The 24,228-nt window shown below is 37.0% G+C and overlaps 1 protein-coding gene and 1 long non-coding RNA gene across 4 annotated transcripts in view; one reads left to right on the top strand and one right to left on the bottom strand.

The window, feature by feature from the left end:
* Nucleotides 1-2,136: 2,136 nt before the first annotated feature.
* Nucleotides 2,137-24,228, bottom strand: part of CYP27C1 (cytochrome P450 family 27 subfamily C member 1) — a 22,730-nt gene continuing 638 nt past the window's right edge. Inside the window, exons 2-10 of one of the 2 annotated variants that reach the window (XM_085228730.1) lie at nt 19,741-19,951; nt 15,596-15,786; nt 14,175-14,374; nt 11,975-12,184; nt 10,031-10,194; nt 7,436-7,602; nt 6,591-6,669; nt 5,717-5,920; nt 2,137-3,431 (exon numbers count right to left, since the gene is read on the bottom strand). In XM_085228730.1, the coding sequence (XP_085084856.1) occupies nt 3,315-3,431; nt 5,717-5,920; nt 6,591-6,669; nt 7,436-7,602; nt 10,031-10,194; nt 11,975-12,184; nt 14,175-14,374; nt 15,596-15,786; nt 19,741-19,951 (1,543 nt within the window). In that variant the 3' untranslated portion in view covers nt 2,137-3,314. Of the gene's footprint in view, nt 3,432-5,716; nt 5,921-6,590; nt 6,670-7,435; nt 7,603-10,030; nt 10,195-11,974; nt 12,185-14,174; nt 14,375-15,595; nt 15,787-19,740; nt 20,226-24,228 lie in introns of those variants that run through there. The other variant, XM_085228729.1, reaches the window with a different exon arrangement.
* The window catches only part of LOC146544004 (uncharacterized), an 8,813-nt gene continuing 4,423 nt past the window's right edge, over nt 19,839-24,228 (top strand). For both annotated transcript variants that reach the window (XR_014884544.1, XR_014884543.1), the window contains exons 1-2: nt 19,839-19,977; nt 22,294-22,350. This is a non-coding gene — a long non-coding RNA (uncharacterized LOC146544004). The remainder of the gene's footprint in view (nt 19,978-22,293; nt 22,351-24,228) is intronic.

Here is a 24,228-nt window from a genome sequence, read left to right as displayed (position 1 = left end):
AAAAAATAAAAGAAGAATTTATTACAGAGACAAAGGAATCTTATGTTTCTTAATAACCAGTTGCAGTGTTTTCATTCATTCAGTTTACTACCTGAAGATACCTGGTTTGGGCAGCACTGCCCTTTACTTTAAGGGATAAACACCTTCAGGTATTTGAAAAGAATGTTTTATCTCCTCTCTCCATTTTCACTCTCTGGATTGCACGAAGGAATTTTTTTTTTTTTTTTTTTTTTTTTTTTTTAAGATATATTTAATTGCTAGCAGACATCCATGGCTCCTCTATCTCCTACCAAATCCAATTGGAAAATGCCTAATCAAGCTAGAACAGATTCATGTCCAAAGAAACAAGTTCTAATAAGCCTATAGTCAACATAGCCTTCAGATGTTCCAGGGCTGGATTCTGCAAGCTTCTGTTCTGGTCTGCTTAAACCACTGGAAGGCAGAGTAAAACTCATGGTAAATATAACCCTTTGTCCACACACAGAAACTTTCTTTATTAACTTGATAACCCTAGTAGACACATTACCTATTCAACTCAAACTCCATAATTCTTGAATAATCAAACTGTACACAGCATTTCAGATGCAGTCTCATGTATTTTTTTCCCTAATCTCTACCAGACATGTTCATCTGATACCTTTTAGGCCACATTTTTCATCATTTCAACATACTTAGGATTTATAGCCTTTATAGGCATGTCTACACACATCATTTTCAACTGGGGATCTCCTCAGATAAATCTTTTTATTCCCTAAAAACACATTGTGCTATTGAATTCCATCCCATCTTTATTACTATGTTCTATGTTGTTTTTCCCTACTATTTATTCCTCCAATGTTTATATCATTTACACTCTCCTTTGTATTAAACATTCATTATTAATCAAAATATGACATCGTGATCAGTCCACATTATTTATGTAACTTTGCCAGCAACTTTCCTCCAATATGGCAGTACTTTTTATATAACTCTCCTTCAACTGGGTCACCTCTAATTCTCAAATTAACCCCCCTCTTTTCTAGCTGAAAAATTATTTTCCCATGCAATAATGTACTTTCCAGTTCTATCTAGGAAGTTAAAAACTTCAGGATACTAAAAAAAAACACAATTATAATTAGCAATAAAATAAGAACCAGAACTTACGTATTCTGTATAAATACTTTATTATGTAAAAAAAGACAACTTACATGGATAGATGTTCTGTTAACACAAGTTACAGGTTTTCATGAAAATACTGAAATCCTTTAAAGAGCACTTTAGAATGCCTCTTTCCTCTTCTACAGTGATGCATTAGTTAGGAACTGGTATCAAGCAGAAAATACTGCTACCTAACAACGGTTGGTGCTTCAAAAATGCTATGATAATGCAAAAAAAAAAAAAAAAAAAAAAAGACCCTATAAGGAATCAATATCTGGATTTAGGGTTTGGGGCTTTGGTCCTCGGGTCAACATAAAATGGCAGTTATGAAGACAAATATTCAACTCACTAACTGCACAAACCTTTGCAAAAAACATCCCCTTCAGATGCCAGTTGGCTCTGGCAAATAGCAAATACTCTCCATTTTACTTCATATTAGAAATAACAATGGAACAGAAAATAAATGGAAATAATGTGAATTCCTGGAGAAAAAAAAAACCAACATCATCAGAAAGCCAGCTCATTCAAGAAAAAAAAAAAAAAGAAAAAAAAAAACTTCCAGAGATTACCTGCTTATCCTGTAGTACACGTATACATGTATATACCAACCATTTAAAGTCATGTAAACATTTAATCTTCCCACAGATCAAATCAATTTTGTTGACTGTTACCATTTTAAAGGAATATTTTTCTTCTGTGAAGACCTTGAAAATGTACTACAAAAACTAACCAAAGCACTTCAAAAAAATATGACTATAATGGTTCTCATGTATACTAAAGCACATTATTTCATTCATAACTTACCTTTGCCATTTTACAGTCAGATGTGAATAGAAAAATGTCATTTTAAATACCAAGTTGCACAACTTTTATCTTGGCACATCTAAATATCTATGATTATCGGTATGTAAACTGCCTCACAAACAACAGTCAAAGCCTGACATGTAAACAGTTAGCTATACATTATCATATAGATAATACCATGTTAGGATAGGCAGGTTTGAGTGTTGTTGAAGGCACAACATGGTCCCAACGTATAAGGTTTCTCTCAGAAAGAGAACGTAAGGTTACTGTACAGAGACATGAAAATTTATCTGAAGACTGAAGTCTCATGCAAAAGACATCTCTGTTAGCTGTTACAGAAAAAAGTAAAGCAAAAACAAAAATATTTCTGTTGTCCACACTTTATATTGGACGCCAGGAAAAAAAATTAAAAGCCTTCAAATACCTCAGTAGTCACATTCCCATCCTATAGCACGCGTGTACCTGCCTATGAGTTCAGCACACTACAATGGGAAGTTTCCAGTTCTTACTGTTGAAGAACTGTGAAGATACTTAATAGTATTTTCATTAAATGATAAAAATGTAACAACTTCTTCATTTTTCTTATTTACAGTTGATTTTGGCATAATATTAGCTAGAACAGTGAAAGTGGCTTGTGCTATTCCACTCAGCTTTTGCTTTGGTGATAAGACAATGTCTAGGTTCACAACTCTACAATGGATTGTTTAAACTTTACAGTTGTTTTTTAAAGGAAATTATATGGCAATATTTTGTGGGCACTGTATTTGAGATAAACTGTAAATTGCTTTTGAATTTTGAGACTAAAACTGATGCAAATTGCATTTTTTTCAATCTTTACATTTCATATTATTGTGTTAATATTTTAAATACGTGTAGTGTAAATGTTTTTACAGACAAGAGAAAATCACCTAATTTTTAATGTTATGCATAAATTTTAAAGAACACACTTGGAGGACAAGAAACAAAAAACACAAACTCCTAAATGCAGCTAATACCAGATAACAATTCTTTTGCTCTCTAACAACTCACAAGAATAACTGACTTTTACTATAGAATAGTAACAAAATCACTGAATGACAAAAATGTCTGATTTTTTTTTTTTTTTCCCCAATGCATGTGCTGCTACAACTTGAAATACAAGTAGGAGAATCCCAGTGCAAGAAGGAACTGTTTTAGCATGTATCTTCAAATGTGTAATTATCAATTACAAGAGAGGTAACTTTTGTCATGTACTGCTAGGTATAAGGCAGAACATAATACTTGGTCATATTGTGAAGAAACTACAAACCAGAGAACATGTTACGATCAAACGTCCATTAGATGCAAGCCTGTTCCCTTGAAAACCATACAAGTATTTCCAGTATATCTCAGTCTCACTTTCTGTCAGAAAATCTCACATTGATGGAGCCTCCGGGAGTCAAAAGTCCATGGGTTTTGGCATGAACTGGTTCAGTTTTGGGAGAAATTTTAATCTCAAAATTCTGAAGCAACTGTAAAGACAAATAAGACAAATATTAGAAAACCTGCAAAATTACAGATGAAGAACAGACGAAAACTTGGGAAAAGAAAATGTAAGAGACTGACACAAGCAGTATCTCAGCTGTCAGTTTCATTCTCTTCTACACAGTCTGAGTACTGTGATTCTTACACAAGAAAAAAAAATGGTGCAAAGTAAAGATTATAGTTTAAAATCTTCATCTTCTGATTGAGGAAGACTTTCTCAAAAAAAAAAAAAAAAAAAAAAAAAAAAAAAAAATCAACAAAAAAAAACCAAAACTGAGATCAGCTCTTTCTGAAGAATTTCAAGAAGATTAGGTTAAACCATCCGAGTTATCAAAGAAACTGAAGTATCTTTCAAATCTTGTGAGCCTCCCTCTCATGAAGTTTTTATTCTACCATAAATCAGTATATGCAACTATAAAACAAATGAATGAAAAACAAAACCTGAGTCAGGGACAATCTGGTGCACCATAATCATAATAATTCAGGAAGTGGGATACAAAAATCTCTCCGAGTAGATCCAGTACAATTCAACCACACAGGCTCTCTATACGTTAGAACTTGTGTTTCCATACACTCAATGAAATTGAGAGAACCAAAAACTCATTTCTTTTTTTTTGAAACAAAAATCACAGAAATAGTGGGCTAAAACAAACTTCAAGACTTTTAGCCCACTATTGTTTTGAAGTTGAACACACAATACTTCTGGTATAAATATATATATATTTAAACTTTTACAAAGGAAATACTGTCGCATTGTCAGCTTCTTTTCCTAGAAACCAAGCTATCTTCTCTCAGCCCTTTCACTGTAAGAATATGAAACAATGCATTACTTTCATATATATAAAGTACATTTTAAATGTAGGTGACAAGTAGAATTTTCTTCTGTTTTTCAGGCCTTTCATTCTTACTATCCTCCACCTCTTCCTAATTTCTTCCAATTTGGCTGTATTGTCTTTAAAATGCAATGCAGAGTCATCTTTTTAATTCATATTTTACACTGTTAATGAAAATACCAATCTAAACTAAACGCAAGACAGTGTCCTACAGAATTTTAATACAGCATCTTCTCAGTTTAACAGCGTATTTTTTTTTATAACTACTGCCTTCAGCTATTTTTTTCAACCAGTTCTGCATATATTTTATAGATATGCCCATCTGAAAAAAAAAAAATTATTAATTTACTTGTGAGAACAATATAGGACATGTGAAAAAAAATTTCTGAAGTTAGAAAATACGACTTCTTCTATTCCATGGCAATAGATAAATAACCAAGAAAAGAATTGAGAACTATCTAAGAAATTCTTATTTGTCACCTTCATGCTTCACGTGTTTCTATTTTTAAACAACGTAAGTATTTTTGTGCTTGTAAATAGATTGCATGGCATTTTGTTCTACTTTCTTTCCAGAAAACAAAAGAAAGATCTTTACAACTTCCTTGACCCTCTTGTCCAAAAAGCTGCAACTGTGTTTTGCTTTATTTAGCCCCCTAAGACTTATCTCACTCTGAGTTCCAAAAGATAGATGTTATTTTTTATTGAGATTGCTCTAGATGTTTACCTGAGGAAATTTTAAAGGCAAATTTAATCAAGTTGTGCTTTGAATAGATATCATGTCTAACTACCATTATGGCTAAGTAACTCTAGATAGTTTCTAAATCCTTGTGTTATTGTGCACAACTTGTCTCAATATTTGAGTTAAAGGGAGCCATCTAAATGACAAGAAAAATGCAGCAGCTGTTAGAAAAGCTACAAATATTAAAACATACTATGCATTATGTTAACCTGTATATAAAATGATAGTTAAGTTAGAAGAAGGAAGAAGGAAGGACAGAAAACACAGAATACAGAGAACTCAGAAATTTAATTTCACTGTCATAGCACAATGGTCAGAAAAAGGATATAAAAAACATTTCAACTCTTTGTTACCAAAATACTGCAACTGAGCAGGTAACCATCCTAATATACATTAAGGAAATTTTTCATTTTACTTAAAATAAAAAAAACCTTCTGTGCTAAACCCATACATTTCCTTACTAATCTTACATTTAGTTTCACTTCATATGTACTACAAAGAATTTTTCATCTGCTCTGTAGTTTAACTAGTATGCTACACTTCAAGCATTATCATTTGCAATCTCTTTTGAAGGATGAGTGTTTGACAACACTACAAAACAATCTTTTTGTGCACAATAACATATTGAGAAATGGCACATAGAAGTAAAGAACCATAGCAATATATTTTTCTTCCTGTAATGCGGTCACACGTTTCTAACCTGAATCAGTGCAAGATGAATTTCCAGTTCTGCAACTCTTTTTCCAATACAACTTCGAATGCCATAACCAAAGGGGATGGAACCAAAATTGTCTACCCTGTCCAAATTATCTTTCCGCAGCCAGCGCTCGGGCCGGAACTCATTGGCCATTGGAAAATTCTCTTCGCTGTAGGAAGTGGTATAATGACAGAGTGCCAGCTGCGTCTAAAGAAGGAAATGTTATTTGTATTTAACCAGCTCCAATATGCATTAAAAAAGAGAACATTTGTAAGTAAGTAAACTCCGATCTTTCAACAACGGAAATACGTAGGCAAAGTACTAGAAAACTAAAAAAAACAAAAATAATGAAACGCTTTTTCTTTTAAATTAAATCCTAACATTTCAGAGAGGCATTATCAACTCTCTACCTGCAAGAAAATCTATCAAGAAAAGTTTTCTATCAAGAAAAGTTAAAAGTTAAACGATAAGTGGGTGAGGAACCAAGTCTGAAAAAACAATGGCAACAGGTCAATTATAAAGTCATCTTCTTGTCAGATACAGAAGCATTATACTAATATTTTATCCTTAATGCTCTAGGTTGGTGATTTTAAATTAATGAAGTGCAAGTAACTGTAACAGATCACATCTCATATACAAAAATTAAACTGAGTTCATAGAATCACAGAACGGCCTGGGTTGGTAAAGGCCTCAAAGATCATCAAGTTTCAACCCGCCTGCTATGTGTGCAGGGTTGCAAACCTCTAGACCAGGCTGCCCAGAGCCACATCCAGCCTGGCCTTGAATGCCTGCAGGGATGGGGCATCCACAACCTCTCTGAGCAACCCTTTCCAGTGCACCACTGGAGTTCTCTCCAGAAAACTGCAACAGAACCTACCCCTTTAGGTATTAAGTATCCTCCAACAATCAAGTCTTTCTGGGTCACTCTTCCATTTCCTGGCAATACAGGATATAACCTAGAGACAAATATTTAAGTCTTTCAAGAGCAGTAATTAATACAACTTTAAGCATTTGGTATCCAATACAATATACATTCAGAGGACAAAGGTTTTTGTTTTTGTTTTTAACATACTGATAACCTTGGAGATAAAAAGATCCTGAAGCATTTGTGAGAATATCATTAATACCAGAGGGAAGTTATTTACAAGTAACTAGAAGTTGAGCTGTTTGATCTATATGACTGTTACATATATGTACAAATACACAATCAGTTGTTCAAGCTGCAGATATTTTTTACAATATAGATTGCTGAAAAATGCTTGTTGATGCATTCTGCAAAATCCTCTTACTTTTCTCACCTCACTATGAGCATTTGGTATAAATGTAAAAAAAACACAAACAATTGTGTCACATGCCTTCAATTTAAGTCAAGCAGCTTAAATTGGCTGTAGTGGTACTGCAAAGTACCACTCTGTAGTGCAGGGCGTCGAGGGGAGTAGGTTGTTACAGAATAATTAAGTGCAAATCTTAAGTTTTCAATTATCTTAACAGACATGTCCTAAGCATTCAATACTACTTTCACTATACTGAAAAAGTATTTAACAACTATACAAACTATCTTATCTCATTGCTTGGGTATCCTTGGACACAATACTGCCACAGTAAGTAAAAGCAGAAGGAGAAAACAGCAGTAAATATTAACACAAATACTAACATGGACTCAAAATTCCTTACAGCCACATGAGATCACTTTTCTTAATCAACGGGCGATAAAACCCTTACCTCAGAGTTTCCTTCAGCACAGCTCTAATCAAAGGCAATTTGGGCACATCACGAGCAACAGGAGCTTGGTCTTTCCCCAGCTTATCGATTATTTCCTCGTAAACACGTTGTTGAACCTCAGGGTGTTTTGCCAACATATATATTGCCCAGGACAAAGTAAAAGAAGTCTAAGAAAGAAATCACTACCATCAAATCCAACAGGAGTAGATTAAAACTTCAAGTCAAGAAAAGCAACGAGTTTTCAGCTGTGTGTGTGTGTGTGTGTGGGTGTGTGTGTGTGTGTGTGTGGTGTGTGTGCGTGTGTGTTTGCAGTTATAAAACAGATTGGCAATGACTAACATCTGGATTCCATGGGATGTTGTCAGGCTTCACCACCCCCTCTTTCAGCCTTTTTGCACCTAAAAACGCTCCACATATCAAACAGTCCATGCTGATATTTTCCTGGTAAACTATTAAATATCAACAGAAAAAACAAATGCAAACAAAACTACATAAACAATACTGAAACAACAGCACACTCTAAACAGCAACAGATCAAATTAACTGTTTTCAACCTTTCCACCTAACTGAAAATTTAATGGGAAACAGGCTAAAAGAATACTGCTCAAAACCCTACCAGCCCATTTTAAGCACAGAATAGTCTGTTCACACCATCTACAAAACACAACACAGTAAACAATGCCATACCACAAGAAGCGTCTTCTACATCTTGAAAATTCCCACCTGAAGTTCTGGAAATACTTTATTTTGGGCTCACATTTAAGAGCAATTCAGAATGCACATTCATCATAAAGGGAACCTCTAATGTCCTAAGTTTGAACCGGGATCTAACACTAAAAGAAGTTCTTAGAAACTTTCTTTTCTTCTCCGTGTAATACTGAGTGACTTGATCATCCCTTGCTAAGATACAACCCTACCCTATTCTTCTAAGAGCTCAGAGGAGCTGGCAATTCTGCCAACTGCATGCAAAACTTCTTGTGATGTAAAAAGTCTCTTCCCAGGTTCCCAGCTCCTTCCTAACCTCTTAAAAATTCTAGAGACAGCCAAAATGCCCTGCAGCCAAAAGCTGCCTTACAATTTTGTTGAAAGCTTTTATAATCTTCTAACCCTCCAGTTTCTATGACAAAAGGAGCACTGAAATGACAGCAGAACATTAGAAAAAAAAGTTCCCTTAATTCCTGCCTTATACTTAGAAATGAGGAAATCACAAGTGTTGTCCTCTCACAGAATGACTGTTGCCAGCTGAGAAAACCGAGTTCAACAGGAAGAGAAATTCTCATTGGCATGTATTTGAATGCTGTCCTTTTAATGTAATGAAAACTTTCGTACGCACTAGAAATGGAAAATTAAGAGTCTGAAAGATCAGAAAATGAATGAGTAACTGGGTTTTACTTAAGAGCCAGACATCATAAAGCTCTTTAAACTCCTAAATCCTTGGGATATTTAACCAACAGATCAGTCTTCAACATATAAATAGGCATTACATATGCTCTTAATTTTGGAACTCAAAAGTATTACTATCGGGGTTTTTTGTTTTGTTTTGTTTTCCTTAGAAACCTCATAAACTTTCTTAAGCCAAAAAAAATCTGCATTCAATTATAAAGCTTTTTCTTAAAAAAAAAAAAAAAAAGCTCTGAAAGTTACATTACATTTCTACTTAATCTTTTTTTACCTTAAGGCTATTAAACACCATCCAATATAGTACCCTATTAAATTCATTCTTTTTAATGTGTTTACAGTATTTCACAGTAACACTGTGCATTGATATTGTATATAACACCATATGCATTGTATATACAATACAATCAACTTCTACCTTTATATTCCCATTGTCATGCTGAAGTTAATACATTGATTCCCCATAACAGAGCAGAGAGAAAGGGAATACACATACATGACCTTAAAGTTTCTTCAAATACTCAAGAGGAGAAATGCACCACTTAGTCTAGCTTGGCCCACTCGAATGGTTTTTCTTCATGTAACATACCTTGTACTCCAGCCTCAGTAACACTGAGTCTCATCTGCACAGCTCTTTGTCTCAGACTGATTGAAACTTACCAGTACAAATAGGGGAAAAGTGAACTCACACCTTCCCTACATCAGTGCTGGCCTTATAGACTTCAGCAGAAACAAGGTGTCTGATCCAGAATGAGTGTACCCATATGGCTGTAACCCATATGTGAAAAATCCTTTACCAAATCCTACATATGAGTTTACTGGTCAATTTTTCACACTAACTTGTGTCAGTCTTTTGTATTGTGGTCTACCTAAAAAAGCACAGACACCAATCTGAGATTCAAAGCACAAAAAGAAAATGTATGAAATTTGAAGTGAATGTAAAGACAAATGCCATTTTGTCCATCTAACAAACTGTGGAACTGGTGGGATCCTGTAAACTGCAGCTAGAAAAGAACATCATTGACTTTGTTACTTTTCTGTCATATGAAAGATATCATGACATAAATGTACCAGAAATCATGCCCCTAAAAAGAGCACACCTTCTCACCCCACCCCACCCTCATACTCCCAAAGGCAGATGTGAAAGGTACTGATTAGTAAAAACAGTGTGCACAAGAGAAGTGATAACAAGCTTACTGTGTCCACTCCTGCCAGGAGCATTTCAGTCATATTGGCATAAATCTCCTCCAAAGTCAGCTCCTTACTCACGAGGAGGTACGTAAGTAGCCCACCGTTCACTTCTTCTCCTTGATCCAGTTGAGACTGAATAGACTTCAGTTTGTTGTCAACATGAATTTGACCTTTGGGATTCAAAAAAATTGTTAAGCTTCTGTTTTTATCTCTCTTCTGTTTCATTTTAGTAAATACAGTTCTTTCTTCTGTTAGATAGCCCGAAACAGATAAAATATTTTTATCTATTTTCTAGGTGCAAAGATAAAAAAGCAGTTAGTGGTGCAGGTCTATTTGGGGACTCACAGTGAGGAAAGCCTGAACTGATAGAAACAACTTAGCTCACAGCATGAGAACACTCAGCATGGGGAAAGGGCACAAGATGCAGATTCTGACTGGGGGCAAAGGAAGCTCGAGGTTGAGATCTATGCCCACTGAAGTGGCTTGTTTTCTGATGACTGCAAGAAGTGGCAAACTGTGCAGAATGATGCTGCAGATCAACATACAGCAGCTGTTTCATGATGCTAACAGCAACTTGGAGGTCAAAACCACAGAACTGAATCACAACAAAGACAAAAATGAGGGGCATCAAGTGATAACAAAAATTGAAAAACTTCAGAGAATGGTAACTTCTGAATTATTTTACCCATATTCCCATACATGCTCAACTACAAACAGCATCTTCAGTGAAACAAGTGCTTCAAAGGTGAAAACTCCTCTGGAAGTTAATGTCTCACAGCATGAGCTTACAACAGGACATGTACCAACAAACGCCTTTACAAAACTACACAAATCCACACATCACAGTGATTTTTACTATCCAATTCCTCTTTCACAAAGAAATTAAAGAAAGAAGCTGCATAACAAGTTTCGTATGGAACAAATTCTTCAAGAGCAGATTCATCCCTGCTCTCAGGATAAAGCTAAAATCTGATGTTGGTTTTAACCAACTACAGGGAACGATTCTTTTACAGAAAACGCACCTATGCATTAAAAAGATTCCCTGATGCTTACTGTAGGTACTGCTCAGTACATGCAGGCAGATAAAAAATGAAGAAACCGAAGAATCTGCTCTCTAGGTGATCTACACAGACTTACCAAGACAAATGCTGTTAATAAAATAAATACAAAGATGCATGCAGCTTCCTAACATTAGAGACAGAAAGAGGGCTCAGGTTTTTTATATGCTGCAGAATAAGACAGTATGTTACAAGGATAACTCCTCTTTTCTTAACTCAGATGACTGCAACTTTATGAACCAAGCTGCAAAGAATGTTTTATTTACAAAAAACATACTGCAGTACAGCAGTATTTCTATGCCAGCCTCTATGCTTATATATATGTATAGACACACACACTTCACAATGAATTTAATCTTTTTTTTTTTTTTTTTTTTTCAACTTTCTAGTCAGTTTTAGTTTAGGCCATCATTCAGAGTGCTTGAATGAAATCTTGCTGAAGTCAACAAAACTAATTATAAAATTTGAGTGGCTTAAGATAAAACATTTGCAGAGAACTCAGACCTTGAGTGAAGAGAGTACTGAAACAGATGAAGACAAATAAAAGAAAAAAACATCATAACATAGGGGGATATTTAAAGTACAATGGAAATTTTTAAACAATATATATTCTTGAAAAATCGTTCAGTTTAACACAAAACTTACTCTTATATTCTATTACAGATCCAAATAATATCAGGAATTTCTTGATATACAGCCTAAACATTTTGTTGAATCTTTCCATAGGTATTACTCTAACAATTACTTAATATTTCAGATGGAGTTTTGTTGTATTATCAGAGCATTTCTTCTGCCTCCTTTAAACTGCAGAAGAGAAATCTAGTAAGTCCTGTTCAAACACACAAAACACCTGCAGAAATACAGTGAAACTTTTTCTACTATTAAATCTTACTAAATTTGAAGAGTCCATCCCAGGATCTGCAGAACTCTCTCCAGGGTTTTGGAATAAATGGACGAAGCCATCTGGGAATGGCACCTGCATACATTGTGGTCTTAAACATACTGAACATCAACTCCAGAGCCTCGATATATTCAACAGTCTGTTGTGGGACGTTGTTTTCCAGGCAGCCCAACCTGCATTCATATAGAATAGTAGCCACACCTGCACATACGAGATCAAAGAATTTGCTATTCACTTGCATATACACATATTAATAAGTTGAGGAATTTAAATTCTAACACAATGGAACTATCTTCAAAAAACTTGTAGTTACTCTCACTGCAGCTGTAAGTAAATAAAAAAATATTTAAAAAAAAAAAATCCTAGCTAGATATTAACACAATAGCCACTGTCTTGCTGCAATAACAGTAAGCATGAGAAGATATTCAGGAATTACAAGAGAAGCAGAGCAGCCCTCCAGCATGTTTACTGTTTTTCCCACTGTACCACAAATTCTAAGCCTGATAGGCTCTCCTCTGAACACACAGGGAGATATAAGCCCAAAGATATTTCTGGTAATTGGTAAGAATGTAGGAATTTCTAGTAGTGCCTTTCATGACCCTGATAAGCTAGTAGTAAATGGATAATTAGTACACATGAACAGATAATGAGCATATAGTACACTACAGTGATTTCACTGCACACCATATAAATATATTCCACTCGGCCCTGAAAAACAGCAGCTGTCAGACAGTACTGCAAATGACAATACTGATTCCTGCTCACAGCTTACTATGATTTTCTCACATGATTTTTTGCAGTATTGTAGTGATGGCCATTCGAAATCTCTTTTTCACCCCCCATCTTTCCTATTAATAATGGGTACAATAAATATGATGCTTAACTTCTGTTCTGCCCTCCATCAAAGACCCCACGAATCCTCAAGAATATACAGAGAGATACAGAAATTTTCAGCAATTTCCATTTACTTCTGTTTTTGTTTTTTTTTCCGCTTCATATTTCTTCTTTGCTGACAAAAATAATTGCTGGAATCTGGCTATTTCCACATACTCTTCTTTCCCTAACTTTCCTCCCTCTGGAGATATTTTCATACGTCTTTTATTTCTCCCAGGCATCTTTCAGCAACTGCCAGTTCATATGCATTCTTTTATTGTTTATATAAGGCTTTTTTTTTTTAAATCTGACATATTGGGTTCCCTGAACAATTGACAGTGAGTTAAGTTCAAAAATGCAGTTGATATAAGAAATAAACAATGTGTGTCAGGCACATAATAAATTAAAAAAGCTAAAAGAATGTGAGGAACTTTAACCTACAAGTTGAAGTGAATCTTTAAGCTCAGAGTTTAAAATCCCATAAAATTTGTAACTTAGTTGAATACCATTTTTAGACATTACTGATGCAGAACAGATTTCAATTATTTTTGCCAAACAGACAGCTATTTGATGCAGCATCTTGAGCAATATGAAAGCTTTTGCAAAACTCAAGCTCTTCAGCTGCATGTCTGCAAAGAGTGCCTGTGTTTCTAAAGGTATGACATATAACGAGATCAAATCATATGAAGTCAGTTAAAGGAATGTGTGAAACCCATGTCACCATTAGATCTCTGAAAGAACGCACAAAATCCCACACCAGCTCGGGCTGAAGTTCAATCTAGCACAACATCATCTCGCTATTGCTTGCAAGTGCCAGGTTATTCTAAGGCAAGCATAACAACCTCACACTTGGTGTGTTGCAGGCAGGGAAAAACAGTGTTTTTTCTCCCAGTATACGATGAAAAGAATTTAGATAGATCACACCGTGATTGCCCATCTGTAATTTGGCCAGTGGTGTATTAAATTGACATGTCTTGGAATTCAAACTGATAGAAGGTTTACACTTCTGTTCCTGAGATGTAGATAGAAACAAGGAATACTGGAAAGCAGTCGGGGCCTTGACTGTACATTTTGCCTGTTTATCAGCATTTCCACAGTAAATGTTACTTAATACAAAGTATCTCTTTGGACTGTACAAAGCAATTCTACTGATATCCATTTCCTTAAGCTGAGAGAGTTGCATATGGACACAAAATATCACAGACTCCATTTTAGATTAATCACAACAAGGTAACAGTAATTTATGACAAAAATAGCTAAATAACCAGGTCGCTTTGTATTAACTCTTCCTGATGGGTGTTACACAGCCAAGACTTACCTTCCATTGAGTACTTGAAGAAAAGATTATTAACATTGGTCACTGTTTCTCCATCTTCCCCTTGACTTCTGAGGGTGTAGATTCTTTTAATTAAATCTGTGATAACTTCATTGACTCCTCCAGAGTAAATCGCCACATCTTTGGGTTTCAGAATTTTTTGCCTCAGTACACTTCTCATTTTTAGCCACTGTTCCCCCTCTCTAGAAAAAAAAAACATTAATAATGTCTATACAAAATTATTCTTAACAATCTCCAGCTCAGTGAAAGCTCTGTCATGATGACCATTTATGTTTTTGAGAAGAAAAATCAAGTAGTGACACGAAAACAATGGAGGTATAAGATACTCAGTATTCTGTGCCTACATTTTTATTTTTCATTTTTTATTTTTCATTTTTTATTTACTGTATATTTGAAACTTTCCTTTTAGCTGAGGTATGTATTGAAATCTTTTTGAATTCTGAATTGCAGTATCTGCATGCTTGATATAAGCAGAGTGACTGGGAACAGTGATTGCAGGGATGTCTTTCAATTCTTTCTGAAGACAGGCAATTGTCTTTAATGACAATTATTTTGAATTGCAGTGTATTCCCAAGAAATTCTCTCACCTTGAGAAATGCTGATGTAAGGTACAGAAACTTCCTGGCCAGCAGCAAAACTGAACCTCTTTAATGTCTCTTTGGAGACACTTTCTGAATATCTCAATTTAAGCTCTTCTTACACAAAATATCAAGGAACTGCTGGCTTGACTCTGCAGTGCAATACATATTGCCTTTTGTCACCAGGAAGAAATAGACTGGCCATGACTCAGGAAAACAGTTTTCCTCTAAATAAACAAGCTATCTCAGTGCTGACTGTGGGCAGCTCCCAGTGGCAGTTAACCACACACCCACACATTCACTGGCAGTTTATTAAAGCTTTAAAAGATGGATAACTTTTCTATAATCCAGATGCACACAAGTATATATCTGCATAGGGATGCACTACACTATGGATTTACAATGCAGTGACTTCTCTGCTTTAATCCAACGAGAGAGAACTTTGGTGAACAATAAAGTGAACCCAAACCAGCATCCACACAACACGCTACCAACTGGATACGGTCGTTTGGATTTGAAGCAGTAAAATCATGTTTGTGCAGTGCTATGCCAAAGCTAGTGTGTGCCCTGCTCCTATATACTGCATCCAGATGACAAATACCTACAAATGTTATTACACAAGATAGCTCATTCCACTGCCAAACTATGCATCACGATCAACTTTCTGAAAACTTGCAGCATAATGGAGAAGTCACTAAAAATTAATTCTAACCATATGGATATCTACAGAAAAGCCTGAATTCTTAGATGACCTGTACAGTCCTTCAGAAAAATGATTCGAGTTTTACAACAAAGCTTAGAAAATGAAGGCATAACAGAACTTACGCTGAAATTAGTCCTGTAGCTCTTCCTCGTAAGTCTCTGTATTCCTGCCACGATTCCATGTTAGCTCTCTGTGGTGCTCTACCTTCTGACCGGAGCACTTGAGCAACCATATCTCGATCTGCAATGGATACAACAAACTGGGGACCAAAGTGAGACTTGAAGATCTTTCCATATTCCTGAGTGTGTTTTTGCTACAACGTCACCAACAAAGAGAAACAGAAGTAAAATAAGTAAGGAAACTGAGAAGGAAGCTGACAATTTGTCACAAAGTGAGTCAACTTATCACACCTAGGATTTCACTTCTAGATTTTTAGTCATTGAATGGTTTGAAATATCACAAGAAAGCATCACAAGAAGTATTACTGAGAAAAATCCATAAGGAAAATACAGAGGTCACGCTGACTGAAAATACAGCTCTAAAGCATAAAATCATTGGTGAAATAAACTATTGAAAAGATGGAAGGACATAGGGCACTTAAAAACACATTTATCTCCAGATCAAATACATTAGAATATCTGGGGGAAAAAAAAAAAAAGAAAAAACAAGGCAGTATATGAATTTGGAAGTATAACAGAGAGATACCATAATTCACTTTTAATGCCTTTAATGTACATACTGCAGCAGTTTACGAAGAAATGCTTATACTTTCTTCCATCTAAACTAGGATAGTGACAACGTAACAGCCCAATAAAAAAACCCTACATTTTGGGACACATTCATGAGCAGCAAATTGATGACATAGATTAATTCTGAAAAAGGAAGAAAAAGTTGAAGCATTATTCCAGCAGAGAGGTTTGTTTAGTGGTTGATTCATGAGTTGTATGATTCAAGCTGGAGGCGAGCAACAGACCATTAAACATTAAGTGATGCATTACTGTCTGAGGAAATTTACTGATTATGTTCAACAAATTTAATTCCAATGTTGTGAAATGAAACAACTCCCAGGAACTCATTTGGAACAGAGGTTCAACATCATTCTAGGGAAAAAAAGTCTGCAAAGCAACAGTCAAAACCATACGAGGACTTAAATTTAAGACTGTTTAAGATCTTAAAGATTTTACTTCTGTTTGAAGCAGCAAAATAAGTTAAACTGCCCAAAGTTTGACACATTACTTTCATCTAATGTAAAGACATCTGCTTGCAGAGTTACACTGGTTATAAATCAAACAAGTTCGGCACAATTAAGTTAGTGAAAGTCCTGTGTTGACCAAGATTAATTTATGAGATGTTTTAATCAGCATTGCCCAGAGAGACGAAATGTTCAATTGCCACAACTAAATTTAAGACATGTGAATCACTTTCTACCATATGATACCAAATGCCTATAAAAATGTAGTTCTTTTTGCCTACTTTCCAAACAAAACAAGAGTTGTGCAATTGTGGTCTGTGCCAGTCTCCACTTAACTACTTTTGAAACACATTGGCCAACATCAGTCAAGTTTAAACAAGCAGTTAAATCTCCTACAACTATATTCTTCCCATTTTCAAAGATCAGCATCTTGATTCAAACTAGACACACACATTTGCCTTTTTGACAAAGGAAGTGCTGCAGTAGGAACTCAACCATGACCACTCCTGCTTGGTCTCCTGTTAACCAAACATACATGCAGATCAACGTATAAATAACAAGCACTCCCAAAATCCAAGACAGCTCTTGCCCCAGAGGAATTTCAAGGGATACTGAAGCTGAGCATGGAGAGAATTGAGACCATGAGTCTTTAAGGGAGGCATGTTGTGGCAAAAATGGTGCAAGGAAAAGGCAGTGGCATGAGAGGGATACAGGAGGGAATACCAATCTCAGGATGTCAAGGTCATCAAATTTTGTAATAGTCCTGTCTGTTTTTCCACTGATTATGAGGGTGAATAGGAGATTGAACTTGAACAGAAAACAAATTGAGGATCGAGCCGTTCAATCAAATAAATGAAATATCAATTCTCAAACTGAAATGGACAAGGACAAGGTGTTTGGCCTTCTCTTGCTTTCAGCAGAATGGTGCTCAGTATTAACCTGATGTTTAAAGAAATGCCTGGAATTTCTCTTCCATATTTTCTATCACAACACAGGTTTTCTTCCTCTCATTCCAGACCTTAAAAATATTACAGTTTAATGACTCACATACCACTCTCACACCATACATTCTTTCATATGTCACAAATTCTGTAAGCATCCAAACACTTTCCTCTCTCCTTTATTTCCTTTATAAAGTAGTACTGATGAGACATAAGATCTGATCCTGTCAAATTAGGAATACATTCCCTTTATCATAATTGCTGTAAGCATTGCTGCTTTGGCCAGGACTAACTGGAATCATGTTACAGAGAACAGAACCTCCTTTGTGAAAAGCCCAGCTTTCCCCACCCCTCCTGCATATAGCCTATGAACATTGCTGCACACCAAGGACACTGCTTAAGTAGCTCTGCTGGTTACCAAAGGGTTTCAAATTAATTCATTCCTGATGTTCACTGTATTGTTAAATTTAACAGACTGTTATTAAGCCGGCTAATGCCTCCTTGCATGAGGCATGTATGCAAACAGGCCATCTGTGATTTGCAAAGTGATTTCTGAGACTCTATGTAGAATAAAAACCAGCATTGCTTTACAGCTCCTCCTCATCCTTCCTCCTGCTTTCCCCTCTGTGAATAACATTCAGTGAAGAAGTTTTCTGGTTCAGAGCATACACTATTCACCTATTTTTATATCCATTCCAATACTTTGATGCTTTCCAGTGTTTCAACTTTCATATTTACAACAGTGAAATCTTGATTCCAACATGCAAGGTATTTTTTTTGGTGTTACAGCATATGGAGAGTGCCTCACAAACTGGGCACTACCACGGCAGCAGTGAAAATAAGAAATGGAGTATAACAAAAAAAAACCTTTAGCAAATACAATTAAGTTTCATCTGCACATAACTGTTATTAAGCAATTAAGCAATTAAGCAATTAATTTACCAACAGCTTAGATCACAGGGCAGACTGACACTTCTTTTTAGAGATTCATGTGATAAACACACCACAATCAAAACTAAAGAATGTGTTTGACTTTTTGTTCCCCAGTCTCCTTTCCAGCTCCTTTCAAGATCCTGGCTTCCAGGTTCTTTAAGCTCTGCTCCTGCTGGTTTCCAAAGCTGGACTAAGGGCACTCGCACATCCAGCCCACGCTGCTCCCTCACGAGGGGTGAGACGAAGAAAACAAGAGGTCACCCCTCCGCCCCTGCCCTTCCACCCCCACGCCAGGTGACAGTGGCCCCACTCTCTGAGGGGGACGCGAGGGACTCTCGGTGTCTCTCTGCCTCCCTCCCTCCCGCCGCCATCACGCCCCGCTTCCCGCCTCCCCGCCCGCGCGCGCCGCTGGGGCCGCCAGAGGAGGGGGCGCGGGCAGGGGTTGGGCAGCGCGAACCGCGACCGTTGGTCCCCCCTCTACGGCCCCTCCGGGGGAAGGTTTCAAACTGCCCGCCTCCCGCTGAGGGGAGGGCCCTGCGGGCGGCCCCTCCGCAGCTGCTGGGGGCCAGGCGCATCCACCGCCCCCTCAGGGGACCTGTATAGCCGAAGTATATTTACGTAAGGAGAGGCCAGGGTAGAAGTGAGGGGCGGGGAGGAAAAATGGTCTCTGGGCACAGCAGGGTGACGCCGGGCTGAGGTGAAGGATGGGCAGAAGCCCCTGCGGGCTGAGGTACCTCAGCCGCGGCACGGCCTCGCCTCCAGGCTGGAGGAAGAGCCGCGTTTCCCAGCTCCGCCGCCAAAAAAAGGCGTGCGGGGAGCCGCAAGTCTTTGAGGGAACCCAGCTCAAGAGGTGTTTACTTTTTCCTTTAAGAGCCTATGGCACACACCTAAAAGCCCCCCAAAAAAGTAAACGTGAGAAAGGGGAGAGTCGAAAGCCTGGGTGTGCCGGCGAAGCGGCCGCCCCGCAAGTGTAAGGGGAACTGCCGAAGGCGATGCCCGCAGAACCCGAAACAAAAGTGCTAAACCTCCAGAGCTGAGGGACACGGAACCGAACGGGGACCTCCTCGCCTCGGCTCTTTCATAACAGCAGGAACGCGGCGATGCGGTAACGCGGCGATTAGGCAACGTTTTGCGAGGGGAGAGAAGGAAAAGTTCGGTAATCCGGCGTGAATAAAACCCGAAAGAGCCAAGTAAGCCGTACCTGGATCTCATGAATGCGGCCGAAGCCGTCCTTCCAGAAGAACTCGTAGAGATTGTAGAGGGTGTTGGGTCCGGGCATTTCGTGCAAACTCTTCACCCTGCCCAGCTGCGGGGAGGGCTCCAGCAGCTCCCCCGGCCGCGCCGCTTTGTTCCCCGCGCCGCTCCGCACGTCCAGGGACTGACTGCCCGACGGCACGGGCGCCTGGTGAAACCTGCTGACAAAAAGCGCGTGCTGGAAGTAAGTCCTCTCGGATTCAAGTGTCTGCTTGCATTTCGTTGTCAGAACTCTCGTCAGGAAAGACATGTCTTAATTTCAGGAAGGTCCACTTTTTTTTTTTTTTTCCTCCCCCCCTCCAGCTGCTTTTTATTTGGTTGTTCTTTCTTCGCTGCCTGCTTTAACTTGTACAAGCAGCACTACTCCAAACTCTTACTGCATGAGCATCAGTTTACACAGACCATTATTTAACGCTCCCTCCCCTAGGGCTGGAAAAGGGGGGTGGGTCTGGGATGAGACTTGAATAGAACGAACCTATTATTTTGTATAATTCAAATCAGATAAGTTTGCCCATTAAGCATGCAGTCCAAGTTTACTTTTTCCTTCTTTCCCCAATTGCTTTGGCAAAATCTCACATGTGGGTTATCCCAACTTTTTCCTTCATTAAAAAGGCCCCAAACTCACCTTCTTATCTTCTCCCACCCCTCCCATGTGTTAGAAAACAGTATTTTCTGTGAGAAGTTCTCTCAGTACCATTTATCATCCAAGAACATATATATGGAAACATTGCTACATCCACAGAAAACAGCAATGGTTTTCTGCAATAACATTGCGGAAAATTACATTCCTATAAGTTACAATAACCAGGGATGTTATTTGTATTACAGAAGGGTATGTTTGTGAATGTGATGTACCTTGTGTCAACTTTTGTAGAAAATATCCAGTGCCTTTCAACCACACACAATGTTCACATCAGCTTTTCCTCAATTCAGCTGTACAGGTCTGTAATCACACACAGAGAACTTGAGCTCCAGCCTGTAGATCAGCTTGTTTTACACAATTTCCAAGTCCTTTGTTCTACCTTCATACCCATTTCTATATGCTCATGGAAGTATTAGTGATATTCTGTAAAAACTTCATTAGCTTCAGAAAAGGTACGCAAGAGATCCAGCTCAGTTACAAGTTACAAGTGGATCAGAAGCTCTGGTAAAACCAGAGGACAGAGGAAAGTTTAAAGCAAGATCCACGTTTCTAGAACTTACTTTACCAGCAATTTTGTCATGACTATGTTTAGTGAGCTTCAAAATTATTTGTCTTTGTTTTTCCCTATATTCCCTATGTTTTTGTACATTTATATTTGGGGCCATAAACCAATTAAGATTTGTGTACATGCTTGATTTTATCACTGAGAATAAAGTCTATGTCCCATTAGACATCAGCCTTTGTAAGCACACCATTAGATGTTCCAGAAATAAAACGCACAGGATAAATAACATCTATAAAGTATGCGCTTGTTTAAGCTAAATTAGTGTCTTTAATATAGGCTTCATTATATTTAAAAAGTCCAGAGAAAAGCAACATAAAAAATTAGAAGCTTTTAAAAATGATAAATAGAGGCGGTGGAGTTATTTCATGTGGTAAAGATGACTGCCAGAAGCATGACAACAGCATACAGATGTATAAATCTTCTGTTAAAATGCATATCAGAAGAAATAATAGGCTTAGTTTGCAGCTACAAGTGTCTTGGATAGATTTTCAAATAGCCTTGCTACCTCAGATATCTCTGGGTTCTCTCACATTTCAGACTGCCAAGCTACCTCATGAAGTTATGTAATTGCTCTCACTAACTTTGTAAAAGCAGATTTAGTAAACATCTGTTGGGCACAGTCTGGGTGTATCACATTCTAGATTACCTTTGTAGTTTCCCTTTACTGTCTATGTTTATGCCTGGTGTAGCTACGTTATTTCTTTAACATTTGCCTAAAGATGGTTTGGGAGACACAATTATAAAATAAATGGTTCTGGGAAAAAAAATAATTGAAAAAATCAGGTAGATGTGATGATAAACTTGTTCTGACTTGTACTATTGAAAGGTAATTCTGTGTCTTGCTTAGGAACAGTGGAGGAGAAAAAAAAAACAAAACAAAAAAAACAGGGAATACCTCTTAAAGCAAATAGTAGAGGCACTAAGCGATAGCTACAGGAGGAGTTAAAAAGAACAGGAAGATAGACAGTCGTCCTATAGAACGGAAAGGACACTCCAAACTAAATCACCTAGATTACATTGGCCATATTCTAAGAACAATATCCAAAATATTTAAAGCTATTGAATAACTGATGATGTCCCCAGATTGTAAGTCAACAAATAAAATGCAAACAGCATGAATTCACTTTGCCAGGAACACTGGTATAACTCCATAGCTATACATATTAAAGGTTACAATGGAATTTTAAAAATAAATTAAGATCACCACTAGAAACTTGGAAGTGAATTTTGTTTTCAAGTTTATGCAGTAGTTCACCAGCTTTAAAAACTGATTTTCATGTTCTAATCTCTAGATCAATTGAGAGAATATATGCTCCTCCTGAAACCGCTTTTTCACATCTATTAATATGGTAAGTATTTTATATCAGTCTCACACCGTTAGTATCACATAAAGCATCTGCTTCTATTCATATGCTAGTAAGAACCTCAGATATACTACATACTGTAGAGCTTCAATCTTGCAACTGGCACTAGCTCTCTCTGCTTGTAGGTTTTTTTAGTTAATTCCATATTTGGGCATTTGGTTCCCTCCCCCCTATCCTTTACTTCACAATGAATTACCTCTTTTTCACAAAATGAATTATAAGAGAGTTTTTGTAGCCAGCCTACTTGAAAAATAGTTTCAGAAGTTTTGTCCTCTGAGAACTTCACCAGAACTGTACCTATTTTTTCTCAGAGGAGTTTCTAGAGGTGGCTGTAGTCCAAGCATAGGAACTATATTGTAAATCCACGCTTCCACTCACACATCTAAGCAGTTTAGTTCATATTCATGTTTGATTTCTCTTGTTGTGTGTTTGTAAAAAAAAAAAAAAAAAAAAAAAAAAAAAAGTCCGAAACACATTGTATTTAAAATAGGTAAACAGAGAAAATGCAATTTCAGTAATAGCAGAGCTGAAGGGAACACTAATCATATTCTATTCACTTCAAGGGAGACTAAACCATAGAACTTGCATGCAGTGTATAAGAATATATAATATCATACATATATATTATAATATCATTCAATCATTCTGTGACTGTTTATAATAATAAATCTAGTTTTAGGAAATTAAAAACAAACACCTTATATCTCTGCTACCTGGATAGACTTTTTAATCATTTAAAGATCATGTTCAACATTAGGAAGTCCAAGAAATGGACTTCCTAATGCACACGCATTAATGTAAAAACAAAACGCAGGGAAAAGTCAATGAATTTGATTATTTTTGAGTAATGTTATCAGTTTTTAAAGAAAAGGCAGAATGAATGTGGCATTTGAGAGAAGAGACCTAAGACATTCCTGTGAGACACGTCCACATCTGCTTACTGTCTTGTATTTTTAATGATTAGGAATTAACAAATAATATCTTAACTCATTTCTCCCCAAATAAAAATACTGAAGAATCTACTTAGAGATGATGGTTGAGAGTAATGCAAATTAATGAAGAAAGCACAAAACAGCAACGATGACTAAAATGTCAACTTTCTTACTTATAAAAGAAGCGAAATTTAAAGGAGAATTAACAATGCAGTTCCTCATATCTATAAAATGGGCTCCTCACAGGCATGAGTTGACTGACATCCACAGTAATATAATTTTTACTCAGTGCACAAGGCAGCCAGTAGCTCTAAAGTCTTGTGTCAGCAAAAACCTAGTGCCAGTAAGCCTAAGAGGCCTGCATACTGTAGCTTGTAATAACAGATAGTAGAAGGCTCACAAAGTAATTTATAACAAAATAAAAAGGTTATAATATTATCTTATAAATATATTTGGAACATGACATGTTTCTAGGAAGTTTGTTAAATGGAGTAGAAAGGAAGAGCTGCTAGTAGATACAAGTTCAGACAGACTTTTACAATAATGCTACTATACAATAACATTGTACAGTAACCTTAGGATATCCTGAGTTCAAAGGGACCCATAAGGATCACCGAGTCCAACTCCTGGCTCCACAGGACCACATGTCTGACAGCATTGTCAGGATGCTTCTTGTGCTCCAGTAAGCTTGGAAGTGGTCACAGCACCATGTCTAACCACGCTGTCAGTGAAGAACCTCTTCCTGATATCCAACCTGAACCTCCCCTGGTCATCAGTTATTATCAATAATAATATAGTAATCTATCAATGCAGATGCAGTTTTGTTTTTCTAGCTAAACTATTGAAAAATAATACTTGGAATTATAATAGCCAAATTATTCCATGGTTAAACAGTGAAAACCAGGAATGGAATACTTACGAACATGAACGA

The sequence above is a fragment of the Meleagris gallopavo genome, chromosome 7, assembly GCF_905368555.1.
Source record: "Meleagris gallopavo chromosome 7, MGAL_WU_HG_1.1, whole genome shotgun sequence".
Taxonomy (NCBI): domain Eukaryota; kingdom Metazoa; phylum Chordata; class Aves; order Galliformes; family Phasianidae; genus Meleagris; species Meleagris gallopavo.
Note: the sequence above shows the minus strand (reverse complement) of the source record. Positions and strands in the feature narration are given on the sequence as shown.